General features: G+C 42.7%; 1 protein-coding gene across 4 annotated transcripts in view; it reads right to left on the bottom strand.

The window, feature by feature from the left end:
* Positions 1-14852, bottom strand: part of aspscr1 (ASPSCR1 tether for SLC2A4, UBX domain containing) — a 253177-nt gene that overhangs the window by 141125 nt on the left and 97200 nt on the right. For all 4 annotated transcript variants that reach the window (XM_072483642.1, XM_072483643.1, XM_072483644.1 and 1 more), the window contains one exon: positions 12759-13380. In XM_072483642.1, the coding sequence (XP_072339743.1) occupies positions 12759-13380 (622 nt within the window). The remainder of the gene's footprint in view (positions 1-12758; positions 13381-14852) is intronic.

The following is a 14852-nucleotide window of genomic DNA, read 5'->3' as shown; positions in this document are numbered from 1 at the left end:
AATATAGGAATCATACACCTGAATATAGGAATCATACACTGGGATATAGGAGTCATACACCTGAATATAGGAATCATACACCTGAATATAGGAATCATACACCTGAATATAGGAATCATACCACCTGAATATATGAATCATACCACCTGAATATATGAATCATACCACCTGAATATAGGAATCATACACTGGAATACAGGAATCATACACTGGAATATAGGAATCATACACCTGAATATAGGAATCATACACTGGAATACAGGAATCATACACCTGAATATAGGAATCATACACCTGAATATAGGAATCATACACTGGAATATAGGAATCATACACCTGAATATAGGAATCATACACTGGAATATAGGAATCATACACCTGAATATAGGAATCATACCACCTGAATATAGGAATCATACCACCTGAATATAGGAATCATACACCTGAATATAGGAATCATACCACCTGAATATAGGAATCATACACCTGAATATAGGAATCATACACCTGAATATAGGAATCATACACCTGAATATAGGAATCATACACCTGAATATAGGAATCATACACTGGAATATAGGAATCATACACCTGAATATAGGAATCATACACTGGAATATAGGAATCATACACCTGAATATAGGAATCATACCACCTGAATATAGGAGTCATACCACCTGAATATAGGAGTCATACCACCTGAATATAGGAATCATACCACCTGAATATAGGAGTCATACCACCTGAATATAGGAATCATACCACCTGAATATAGGAGTCATACCACCTGAATATAGGAATCATACCACCTGAATATAGGAATCATACACCTGAATATAGGAATCATACACCTGAATATAGGAATCATACACTGGAATATAGGAATCATACACCTGAATATAGGAATCATACACCTGAATATCGGAATCATACACTGGAATATAGGAATCATACACCTGAATATAGGAATCATACACCTGAATATAGGAATCATACACTGGAATATAGGAATCATACACCTGAATATAGGAATCATACACCTGAATATAGGAATCATACACTAGAATATAGGAATCATACACCTGAATATAGGAATCATACACCTGAATATAGGAATCATACACCTGAATATCGGAATCATACACTGGAATATAGGAATCATACACTGGAATATAGGAATCATACACCGGAATATAGGAATCATACACTGGAATATAGGAATCATACACCTGAATATAGGAATCATACCACCTGAATATAGGAATCATACACCTGAATATAGGAATCATACCACCTGAATATAGGAGTCATACCACCTGAATATAGGAATCATACCACACCAAAGTTCCATGAGCATCAATTAGATTAATTATCAAATAATCTATATTGCTGTTTGAGGATCAAATTTTGAGCAGGCCATCAGTGAGAACTCCTCTGCTCACCTCCAAATAGTGCTGGATCTACTACATTTACCCGAGAAGGCAGACAGGACTTTGGTTCAATGTCTCACCCGAAAGACAGCACATTGACACTGCAGCACTCCCTTACTATTGTACTGAATTGACAGTCTGGTTTACATACTCAAGTTTCTAGAGGGAGTTTTGAATGCAATAAGCTTCCAACTCAGACGCAAGCGCTGCCACTGAGCCAACAATGATGGCATTCATAAGGTCCCACATTTATTGCTCATTCCTACAAGCCCCAAAAGGGCAACCAGCCTTCCCCTTGAAGTGTTGTAGTCCTTGTCCTGATGGTATGCCCACAATGAAACATCTGGGATTTTTACTCAACAACGATGAAGGCACAAGCGGTCCACGTCGACACTATCATGTCTCTGGCAGATTGTTATCTTCCTACTGTTCTTTACTAAAGAGCAAAATTAGATAATTCACACCCCACAGCCCAAAACCTCTGTGGATTACATTCTAAAACCATGTTGGTCAAGTGGAATAAGCACTGTTTGAAATGTAACTTTGTGATTTTTCACCGTACGAGAGCAGCATTGTAAAGGCAGGAGAAACAAATGAAACATGAAAAACAAATTCATGTTGTAATATTAAATTCACAAAAATGCAAAAGATAATGTCCAATCCGAATATTCCTGGGGTGGGAAAAGTTGTGATGCATCAACTAATTGACTTTCAAATCGGAATTGAATGCATACTTGAAAAAGAAAACTTGGAGGGCTCTGGGAAAAGCCTGGGGGAGTGACATTAATTGGATACTCTTTATAGAGCCAGCATAGACCAAATGGTCACCTTCTGTGGTATATGATCCTATAATGTCCAAATGTTGCTGCAACTTGAAAGGGGTCCATGGAGGTAATGGTGTTTCCATGGCCTTGCTCTCTTGTTCTTGGTGAAGGCTACAGGGCTCGAAGATGATGTTAGTTAAGCTGCGGCAGTTTCTACAATGCACCCATTAGAAAGTACACACTGCAGCCGTAATTCAATGTTCATGGCTGCCGCTGAAGTGAAACGTTTTTTACATGGACATCAAACATTTCAAGCATTGTTGCAGATGCAGCAATCCTGGAATAGTCAAGCATAATCTTAGTCCAAGTTCTGTGGATGATGGACAGGCTGGAGCACTGATGCACCTTTTGTCTTGCTTTTTTTTAAAGCCATGTTGTTGATATGGTTGGTCCAGTTAAGCCTCTGCTCAATTAAAACCCCCAGTAAGTGCAATGTGCTTGGGAGAAACAGCTGACTTTGGACAAATAGTCAAAGCTTTTCACCTCTGGGGTTTTTTCCTCACATCATGTCTAGGTCTATCATGGACTAGTTGATTGAGGTCAATAGCTATGATTAATCAACACCACTACTACTGTTCTCTCATGTGACTACTAGGGTGGGGAAGGCAATCTAAATGGACTGTGTTCTTTATTCCCTCTATCAATTCCTGTGTTCCAAGTGTGGGAGCAGACAATGACATTGCTGCTGAAAGTCAGTGAGCGACAGGTCCTTTTCATACTGGAGATGGTCATACTTGAGAAGTGTAAAGTCACCTGCTACAGTGTACTTAAAAACGCACCGACTAAGCTGGCATAAATTGATAGAGATGTTCAAAATCAGGACAGGACCAGATTAGAGAAGCTCTCGCCACTGCAAGAAAGGTCAAGAACCAGAGGACATAGGTTTAAAGTGGCTGGCAAAAGAACCAGACATGACATGAGGAAACTTTTTTTTTTTACACAGCAATTGGTCACAATCGTAACTTCCTGAAAGGGTGGAAGAGAGAAATTCAATCGTGGTTTTCAAACGGGATTTGGATTCACACCAGAAGGGAACAGGTTTGCCTAGCCTGGGGAAAGGGTTGGGATTAGCTAAATCGCCCTTGCAGAGAGCTGGCTCGGGATCATCGGGCTGAATGGTACTTTACAAAATATGCCGTTCTAAGATGTGTTGTGCTTCCGGTTGTCCAGAGTTATATGGTGTCAAAAGCTGCGTACAGCTCAATCAATTCTTGAAAGCTGTTGGAAAAACTACAGAATTATGATTTTGCTCTTGGAAAATGCTTGTTTTAAGCAGTAACATCAAGGATGGTGACGAAAGCCTTACTTTCCAACAGCACCATGGAAAACAGAGCACAAAATGGAAAACAGTATCTTACTATACTTGACATCAGAACTATCTGGAGTCTTCCCAACCTAATTGAGTGATACAAGTGCAGTGCCCAAGGCGAGAAGCATATGCTTGTGGGGAGATTCCCTTCTACAAGCCGACTACATCAGGATTGAGCTCAGCTGTGATGGCCTTATGGTTTAATAGCCTGCCAACAGCTAATTAATTAATTAATGGTGCTGGCACTAAGACTTTAAATAGTCCCAAAGGCGTCTGCTTTTTTATTACCTGCATTATGAGGTCATGCTCTAATTAATTCTCAAAGATTTTGTATAATTTGTCATGCTGAAAGTTATTATATTAAGCCCATAAAAGTTACTGGCAGGTCTTAGAGGAGAGGTCAGCTCATTTGAACTTCATTTAAAAGGAGCTGACATCGGGTAAGCATCCACTTGAGAGTACTTAACAAACATAACAATAGTCCTGAAAATATTTAGTTATTTTAAGTAGATATAATTCCTTGAAGTACTGAACGTCCTTTGCAACCTTTGAAATGTGTACTCTCTCAATTAGCAACTAGAAAAAGTATTGCTCACACAAATTCCCCTACAGGGAGGTTGCTCACAGAAAAAAGATTCTGGAAATCATTCAGAAAGTAGCCCAAGCCAAAACAACTGAAAATTTCAATGCTTATGGAGAACTTAAAACTTTGTTCCAAATGGATTTTTTGCTTTGACAATCGGAACATCAACTGAAATATAGATCCTGTATGTGACATCTTCTGAAACTCAGCAGTTTCCACCAACTACTTTACTTTTTCAATTGGCATTTCCAAATGGACAGAACAAGACACACTAATAAAGTCGCCATCGTCCCAGGTGACATTAGGCTGCTTTCCCCTTTGAGGAGGAGGGCTGACTGGTGGTGATTTAACCTGAGGATCACCACACCTCAGGCTCAAGGTTGAGAAGGCAGGGCCTTCATGAACAGCCTCTAACGATCTAACCATCAAACATAAACTTGCAGGCAATGTATAAGTACGGTACTGCCCGTCAGTAAGATACTTTTGGCTTCATAGAATCATAGTATTCGGCCCATTGACGCTGCACCGGCCCTTGAAAGAGCACCCTACCCAAGCCAACATCTCCACCCTATTTTAAGTATACTTTCTTTAAATTGACATCTAAAACTACAGTATTGGTTCTTCAACCACATGGTACTGATTCCCATTTCACCCAAGTCAAATAGAATAAACGCCATATTAATCAAATTGGCAATTTTGAATATATTTGGGGCGGCATGTGGCGCAGTGATTAGCACTGGGACTGCGGCAGTGAGGACCCGGGTTCGAATCCCGGCCCTGGGTCACTGTCCGCGTGGAGTTTGCGCATTCTCCCCATGTCTGCGTAGGTTTCACCCCCACAACCCAAAGATGTGCAGGTTCGGTAAATTGCCCCTTAATTGGGAAAAAAAAATAATTGGCTACTCTACATTTATTGGGAGAAAAATTATTTTTTGAATATATTCTTCTCACCACGCCATTTCTTGGGGTTTAAGAACTCTTACCATTCCTTCTGAAACCTGGCTAGCCCATTCACTGGCAGAAACTTTGATGTTCCAAATTAGAAACTGGAGGTAGTACAGCAAAGGTTCACTAGATTGGTCTCTGGGATGAGAGGTTGAATAAATTGGGTCCATTATCTCTGGAGTTAAGAAGAATGAGAGGTGACCACATTGAAACACACGAGATTCTGAAGGAGATGGACAGGGCAGACACAATGAAGCTGTTTCCCTTGAAATTAAATGAAAATCGCTTGTCATAAGTAGGCTTCAAATGAAGTTACTGTGAAAAGCCCCTAGTCGCCACATTCCGGCGCCTGTTCGGGAAGGCTGGTACGGGAATTGAACCGTGCTGCTGGCCTGCCTTGGTCTGCTTTAAAAGCCAGCGATTTAGCCCAGTGTGCTAAACCAGCCCTTGGTCGGGGAATCTAGAACATAGGGGCACTGTCTCAAGATAAGGAGATAATCTAGGATTGAGGTGAGGAAACATTTCTATACTCAAAGGGTTGTGAATCTTTGGAATTTACGACCCCACAGGATTGTGGATGCTCCATCATTGAGTACATTTAAGGCTGACACAGACAGGTTTTTGGTCCATCTGGAAATCAAGGACAAATGTACTGGGATAAAAACTGCTTTGTATGTTGAAAAAAGGGTCAAGATAGAGGAGAACGGTCGCAATTTAAAGTTGTTGAACTCTATGTTGAATCCTGAGGGCTGTAAGGTGCTTAATCGGAAGAGGTGGTGTTGCTTCTTCAGTAGACATTGGGTTTCACTGGAACATTTTGCTTTCATCCGCTCAGGATCTTACGTTTCAATAAGATTACCTCTCATTCTTTCAAACTCCAATGTATACAGGCCAAGCCTGCCTAGCCGTTTCTCATTAGATAAACCCACCATCCCAGGTTTCCTCTAGTGAACCTTCTCTGAACTGCTTCTAAAATATTTATATCCCTTCTTATATAAAGTGACTAAACTTTACACAGTACTCCTTTCCCTCTTCCCTGCTCACCGTCTAAGGGCCTAAACACACTTTTCAGGTGAGGCAGCGCTTCACGTGCACCTTCTTCAATCGCAGCTATTGAATGAAAAATGAAATGAAAATCGCATATTGTCACAAGTCGGCTTCAATGAAGTTACTGTGAAAAGCCCCTAGTTGCCACATTCCGGCGCCTGTTCGGGGAGGCTGGTACGGGAATTGAACCGTGCTGCTGGCCTGCCTTGGTCTGCTTTAAAAGCCAGCGATTTAGCCCCGTGAGCTAAACCAGCCTCTGCGTTCACTTCTCCCAATGCACTCTCCTCTACATTGGTGAGACTAAACGCAGACTGCGTGACCGCTTTGCAGAACACCTTTGGTCCATCCGCAAGCAGGACCCAGGCCTTCCTGTCGCTAATTCAACTCACCAACCTGCTCTCACATCCACAAGTGTGTCCTTGGCCTGCTGCAATGTTCCAGTGAAGCCCAGCGCAAACTGGAGGAACAGCAGCACCTCATCTTCCGATTAGGCACGTGACAGCCTTCCAGACCTAACATGGGGTCAACAACCTCAGACTGCAAACTCTCTCCTCCACCTTCACCCCATTTTTATTTCTATCTACTTATTTTAATTTCTTTCATCGATCTGTTTCTCCCTCACCACTGCCCTCCCCCCCTGCCCCACCCATTTGGGCCATCAGTTCCCTGTTCCAGGGTGTCCTTTGACACACTGCTCATATTTGTTCTGCTATTAACACATTCTGATCTCTTAATTTGACACTTTCTTAGCCATTATCTCCCCCATTTACATTCCCTTTGCCTTTCTGTCCATGATATCTTTGTCAATCTCCTCCTATCACTAAGCCCCTATTCCAGCCCCACTGCTCTATGCAACCCCCCCCCCCCCCCACCCCGCCCCACACAACAGTACAAATCTGACCCTATTTCCAGTTCTCTCTAGCTTTGACAAAGAGTCATCCAGACTCGAAATGTTGGCTCCCTTCTCTCACCACAGATGCGGTCAGACCTGCTGAGATTGTCCAGTATCTTCTGATTTTGGTTCAGATTCCAGCATCCGTAGTAATTTGCTTTCATCACAGTACTCCTGATGTGGTCTCAACAACGCCCTGTACATCTGTTGCAAAACATCCCTATTTTTACTTTACATTCCACTTGCAATAAACCACAACATTCCATTTGCCTTTCTAAACACTTTCTGTACCTGCATTTTAACTTTGTGATTCATATACTAAATCACGCAGATATCTCTGCACTGCAGAGTTCTGTAATCTCTCTCCATTTAAATAATGTACTGCTTTCCTATTCTTCCTGCCAAAGTGGACCAGTTCACATTTTCCCACATTATACTCCATCTGGAAAAATTTTGCTCACTTACTTAACCTATCTATATCCCTTAGCAGACTCGTGTCCTCTTCACAACTTACTCCTCTACCTATACTTGTGTTATCAGCAAATTTAGCAACTGAATGCAATAAAATACTCAATTATTATACAATTAATGCCACTTTCCAGCTCTTGGTTAGTAGCCCTGCTGTTGGGACACTGTTGAGTATACATCATGGACATTTCTAAAATAGCAGGCCAGGGTTCTCCCTCAATCAGGAGAGAGTTCCAGGCCACACCGCCCTCTGGGTGAAAGAATTTCTCCTTAATATGTCATAAAAAACAAATGGTAGACTACAAGGAAGTGACTGATGTGTAGTCTAGAAAAGGCATCCATGAATCACTCACACTTCACTCGTGGTTAATGTTATCTGAACACTGGGATACAATGCTAACTGCCAATGATTCACAGCATTGATACTCCTGTGTATATTTGCTGGTAGATTCATTTCCTCCCACCCGCGGGGCCACCCCACACCGGAAAAATACTTCAATTAATAACATAATTCTCTTGTATTTATTTGTTCTCATTTTAGCTCCTGCCATCGCCACTCAGTCAATACTTCCCAAGTGAAAGGATTAAACAGACAGAAGTTTTTTTCAAGACTTTTCAAAAATAAATTTAGAGTACCCAATTCATTTTTTCCAATTAAGGGGCAATTTTTTAGGGTGGACAATCCACCTACCCTGCACATCTTTGGGTTGTGGGGGCGAAACCCACACAAACACGGAGAGAATGTGCAAACTCCACACGGCCAGTGACCCAGAGCCGGGATCAAACCTGGGACCCCGGCGCCGTGAGGCAACAGGGCTAACCCACTTCGCCACCGTGCTGCCCTCAAGACAATAGTTGAGTGTAATTTGACGTTGTTACTTGTTGGTATAAGGGAAGTTGCGGACCTACCTCTTTACAACACAGAAGTTCAAACGCGTGTGTCCTGCTCCATGCAGTTGTGCATTATACACAATAAAATCCACTTATCCAGTTCTTATTTTGACAGCCCCTTGGACTAGTGGATATTTTCCAGTATGTCACAATATTAAAAATATAAAAGGTCTGGCTTTAGGAAATCCAATTTGGGGTTATAACATCTTGGGAGGCATAATACTAAAAATAACCGTAAATAAATTAGGTCTTTATCATGCCGATTTGAAACTTGTAATTAATTCTGCACCAAAAGCTGTAAATTTGGCAGGTAGTGGGCCATGCCATGGTTTAGAACACACTTCAATTGTGGTTTCAATCAGACTGCTCATGATTATAAATGATTCACACTGGCACTTTCCTTCACTGAAATGCAAAAGGTAATGCAAGATCCAGAAAATTAAGGGAACAGCATCCAAACAAGGGAACTAACCTTGCATGAATGAAAATCAGAAGATGATGTCTACATTTACGCTGTATAATACTGGTCCGTGATAGTCAATTATTTAGCTTAACTGTAATGTCCATTTTTTATACTTCTTATACGCTGCAGGCTTAAAACGTGACAAATGTACTCCGTTCCACTGGGTGCAAACCTACGACGCAAGATGATAACATTATACCACACATTCTGCCAACCAATGAGTCAGTTGCCATCTCGTTCCACCCAACACTTTACTTAGGTAACAAAGTGAAATAATTTTTAGGCATATATTTTGTGCAAAAGAAAAGAACACCACCATATTAATTAGAGAACTGCAATTCCTTCTCAGATTTAGATGGATCATAAAGAGTCTGATTGAATGTCTCTTGCTGAAGAGCATATATTGCTCATACACATAAGCATATGCAGTTTGTTCATAATACATCAGTTTATACACCCATAGACTGCTCCGTCCCAATTCCTAATTCAACAAAACTGAGAAGTGAAACACATCACCTCAGCTGCCAAGAAGGGCAGTCTGTAGGCGCAGTGGTTAGCATTACTGCCTCACGGCGCCGAGGTCCCAGGTTCGATCCCAGCTCTGGGTCACTGGCCGTGTGGAGTTTGCACATTCTCCCCGTGTTTGCGTGGGTTTTGCCCCCACAACCCAAAAGATGTGCAGGGTAGGTGGATTGGCCACGCTAAATTGCCCCTTAATTGGAAAAAAATAATTGGGTACTCTTAAAAAAAATTTTTTAATCTTAGCTACCAAGATTTTTATCACAACAGCTGCATTCCTGCTCATAAACCTGATCAAATGAAAGCAGTGAGCAACATAACGCACTGTTAAAATCTGAACAACTGAGGGCTGAGGTCATAGAATCTACAGTGCAGAAGGAGGTCATTCAGCCCATCGTGCCTGCACTGGCCCTTGGAAAGAGCACCCTACCCAAGCCCATATCTCCACCCTATCCCTATAACCCAGTGTGAGAGAGGGCGTAGAGAGTGTGAGAGAGGGCGTAGAGAGTGTGAGAGAGGGCGTAGAGAGTGTGATAGTGGGGGTAGAGAGTGAGAGAGGGGGTAGAGAGTGTGATAGTGGGGGTAGAGAGTGTGAGAGTGGGTGTACAGAGTGTGAGAGATGGAGTAGAGAGTGTGAGAGGGGGGTAGAGAGTGTGAGAGAGGGAGTAGAGAGGGCGTAGAGAGTGTGAGAGAGGGCGTAGAGAGTGAGAGAGAGGGCGTAGAGAGTGTGAGAGAGGGGAGGGGGTTGAGAGTGTGAGAGAGGGAGTAGAGTGTGATAGTGGGGGTAGAGAGTGAGAGAGGGAGGGTAGAGTGAGAGAGGGGGGGTAGAGTGTGAGAGTGGGGTTAGAGAGTGAGAGAGGGGGTAGAGTGTGTGATAGTGGGGGTAGAGAGTGTGAGAGCGGGGGTAGAGTGTGAGAGGGGGGTAGAGAGTGTAAGTGTGGGTGTAGAGAGTGCGAGAGTGGGTGTAGAGAGAGCGAGAGTGGGGGTAGAGAGTATGAGAGGTGGTAGAGAGTATGAGAGAGGGCATAGAGAGTGTGAGTAGGGTCTGAGATGTTTTCTGATGTTTTATGCCAAGGCGCAGGAGTCGTAGGAAGACCCATGCTGGAGCAATGGAATCAAGTAAAGATTGGTAAAGAAATTGGCGGGTCACTTTTCCAAAAGCTAATGGAAGGACCCTCATGAAATCTTGTACATTGGCGAATTAGCTAGAACATTGTAGAGAAATAAGAATGAATTCTGGAGAGTGCTGTTATGTCTTTTGAATTGATCCCCCAAAATGAGAATGAACCCTTAAAGATTTATTAAGGTAAGGGAACTCAAGTGTTGCAAAACAGAAAGCAAAACTGTTTATAGCAAGTGTATATACGCTGTAATGTTACGGGTAGTTACTTTATTTAATTCTCTTTGATAGACACTAACCTTTTGTTTTAAAACGTTAAATCCTGTGGTGTAGTTCTGTCAGTTAATTGCTGCTTGTTCAGATTTCTTCTTTTAATGTTAACAATTCCAACAAGGTTGGCAGTGAAGTAACTAGGTGTTTTCCAAGGGCAATGGAATTTTACAGGCGTGCTTGGATTCCTGCCAGTGTCTGTAGTTCATTAATGTACAGTGGAAAGCAGAGGTTGGCGTGCCATGAAAATAACATGTAATTTGTATGTTAACGATGCAAATTGACACGCCTGAACTCATGCATAGGCAGGGACTTATACAACTGCAAGGTTACCACCTGGCGGCCGATGGCATGGCTAATGTTGGTGTTAAGAGGTGGTCACCATTTCCTCCAGCCGCCTCACACCTCTCTCACCCCATTCACCTCAGTAGCACACTCACTGCAGTCACCGTGCAGGCTGCTGGCTACAATTGCCTTCCTGCCTCCTCAATCTGCCCAAAGTCCCGAATGGGATGTGAATTCCAGAGATGCCTTTCAAATGTTTGTACCGACGGTCTCGATGCTGCGCTGATCAGATTACTGACCCAAAAAGGACATTTTCTGGACAGCAGGACTCGAGGTGGGAAAACGTAACTCCCAATGTAAAAAATAAGCACTTCCCTGTAGGTGAAACCACCACTGCCCCTGACACCAAAATAATGCTCCCAATAGACCACTGTTGCATTTCTATTTCCTGGGTTTGGATTGGGGGGGCAGTTTTGTTCCAGACGACGACTCTCCCAGCAAGCCAGAGATTTCCACTGCCTATCCCAGTAACCACTGCTGCAGTCAGTAATAATGGCACAAAGCTTTGTTACTGGTTTTCTGAAACTATTTGATTTGGATGCAAACACAGGACCCGAAGTTCTCTCCGGAAATCTGCCTCAAACATCAGCAATTCTCATCAGCTTCAGTCTTAATTTTGTCTAACTGCTTTGTGTCCAGCAATATTTCTCACATGTTAAAGGATATGGATGAGGTGACCCTCATTAGCCCAATACTTTAAAAAAAAAAATTTAGAGTACCCAATTCATTTTTTCCCAATTAAGGGGCAATTTAGCGTGGCCAATCCACCTACCTTGCACATCTTTGGGTTGTGGGGGCGAAACCCACGCAAACACGGGGAGAATGTGCAAACTCCACACGGACAGTGACCCGGGGCCGGGATCGAACCTGGGACCCCAGCACCGTGAGACCACAGTGCTAACCCACTGTGCCACCGTGCTGCCCTAGCCCAATGCTTACATAGCTCAGGACTACATGCAAATCTGAAGCAAAAGGTTTGTTTTTAGTTTGCCAAAGGGAGGTTTAACATTCAATCTGTGGTCAGATACAAACTGCTAATGGTGACAAATAGGAATTTTACGAGCCACCCCGGTCATTTGTTTACAACAGCGCATATGTGACTTGATTACCAAGTCAAGGAACCGAACGTTGGTAACAGGAAACTTCTTGAATTCTTAAAGTAGAGCCAGTTAAGACAGCAACAGGTCTGAGTAGTTTGGAATAAACAGCAAAGGAAGAATATTTAACTTTCATCATGTAATTCAGCATCAAGATGATTCAAAGTCAGACACGGCAAGTCAAAAGGAAGTGACTAAGTAAACCGAAACTTGGGTTTTTAAAAGCCTAAGATTATCAGAGGAAGGAAAGGCTGGGAATGCCAAAAATAAAAAGGACTGTTTTTAAGTTGCTACATGACGATCACATCACAGTTGTTAGAACAGATGCTATCTGCAAAGGGGGAAGAAATCTCTTCTATTGGAATGAAGACTTTGATACTTGTATAGTAATTTAAGAAACAAAGATGCTGGCAGAAATGCAAACGCTGAAGTTTAAACGTAACCGCATGATTTGTCACTGCGAACTAAGGGTCCAAGACAAATTGAGCTTCCTTGCACCTGCTGCATCAGCCGTGTACAAAACCTTTCAAACAAAACTAATGTCTAATTTCCTACCTTCAGTGGTGACTGCTGAAGAACAGTTTTTAGTTTCTTTGGATGTGGCGGACCAGCTGGAGTGGAAGAGCGTGTTGTTTCCTTTGATGGTTCACCAGGGGTAAATTGTTTTTGATCAGTTTCTGACTGGCCTAGTTTCTGACCGCCTGCTGGGAAGTGTATAAGCACGGGACTTTCAGTTTGCTTTGTGGATGAGGAATCGCGGTCCAAAACGTCAGGGCATTCTGTGCGAGGACGTGGCTCAGAAACAGTAGGCTGTGCTGGACCACCACTTGGCTTTTCTGTTGACTCTGATCCGACCTGTTCAACTAGCGATTTGCTTTCATCTTTCTTTTGGAAAGGGTCTATAATGTCTTTACTTTGCTCTTGTGTCAAGTCCATTGGTGGCACTTTCTTTTCGGCAAACACCTCTACAGTTCTGCTTGGGTTAATCACGGTGCTCAACCCATTAGGGCTAGAGTCCTTCAGGGAACAAACAGAGTCTGTTTCAGATGGAGAGCCATCAACCACCTCAATTAACATGGTTTTGGGTGCAGATTTGTTCACTGGTTGTTTGTCAGAAATTGCTGCCAAATCCATTGGTTCATTTTGTCCATCCACACTAGATCTCTTCAAAACATACCTGTGCGAAAGAATGATACAGAATTAAAGGCCAAGTTGCACATTTAGCCCTGCAGCCATTTACTTAGCGTAGTAGGGCAGCATCTGAATTAGCTAATGCAGTGAGGCATAGAGCACGACTTTCAGAAGATTAAGTGTCACGATGCTTGAAACAGTACTGCTCAGGTGGGAATGTTAATCAACTTAAAACGCCATTGTTGTTTTAAGGTGTGCAAATTTACCATCTTAGGGTGCACAAACGAAGTAACTCGACCTCTGCAAATAAAGATGAGGGCAGCAAATGGGAGTCAAAGTTGAAAGTCTAGGAATAATCATACGTTTGTTGGAAGCAGAGTTGTTTATTTTATCCAAATGTGTCCTCAAACATGTCGTCGTTTTGGCACAATTTGTTTTCATCATCAGCCACAAAAGGCTACCAGGTGGCTTGGCTCAGTTGGTTGCCCCGAATCAAAAGGTTGTGGGATGAAAACCCACTTCCAAGACTTCAGCGCATAATCTCAACTGACACAAAGTGAAATACTAGTAGAGTGAAATGTTGCCAGAAGTTCTATTCTTTGCTTGGAATGTTAAACTGTCCACCTGCTAGTGTCGGCTTTAAAATCCTGCAGCAGTGCTCACAGAGCAGGGTGCTCGCTCCATGCACTGGCTAACATTCCTGCCTCAAACCGCACTGTAACAAACTCTACAACTGGTCGCTTGTTCCTCACACTGCTTTTTGTGGAACCTTCCTGTGCTCAGGATCTCAGTCGTGCTTCCATAAATAACAGTCACCAGAAGTAGACAAAGTAGCCCAGAAAGTTCAATTAAGGCCTTTTTCCTCAATTATCTCAAACGGTGGCGCAGTGGGTTAGCACTGCTGGCTCACGGCGCCGAGGTCCCAGTTTCGATCCCGGCTCTGGGTCACTGTCCATGTGGAGTTTGCACATTCTCCCCGTGTTTGCGTGGGTTTCGCCCCCACAACCCAAAGGATGTGCAAGGTAGGTGGATTGGTAACACTAAATTGTTCCTTAATTGGAAAAAATTAATTGGGTACTCTAAATTTTAAAAAAAATTATCTCAAAGGGGTGTCAAAGAGGAAAGTCAACAGAAACAATGAATCCACGTGACAAAAATAAAAGATAAAATGCCCCCAAAGGGAGCAAAGAAAGGGTTTGAGTGCGCAACTGCCGAAATGTCAACTTGCTAAAGCCAACTGCACAGCTTCAAAATCAAGGACGGTACTGTGGAATTTAGTATCGACTGTGTCTCAAAGTGGTGCTTCCAATTTCTTGCGGTGCATTTGTTAATATTCACCATCTCAAAGTCTGTCCAAGGGTCATCGGGATATTGACAAAATGTTGTCAATGTGCAGTCTGGTAACATTCAGGTGCAAATGAAATAACATTGTGCAACTGTTCCTCCGGGTGCTCCGGTTTCCTCCCACAGTCCAAAGATGTGCAGGTTAGGTGGATTGGCCATGATAAATTGCCCTTA

This window comes from Scyliorhinus torazame, chromosome 18 (genome assembly GCF_047496885.1).
Source record: "Scyliorhinus torazame isolate Kashiwa2021f chromosome 18, sScyTor2.1, whole genome shotgun sequence".
Lineage (NCBI taxonomy): Eukaryota > Metazoa > Chordata > Chondrichthyes > Carcharhiniformes > Scyliorhinidae > Scyliorhinus > Scyliorhinus torazame.
This window is presented reverse-complemented; position numbering and strand designations above follow the sequence as displayed.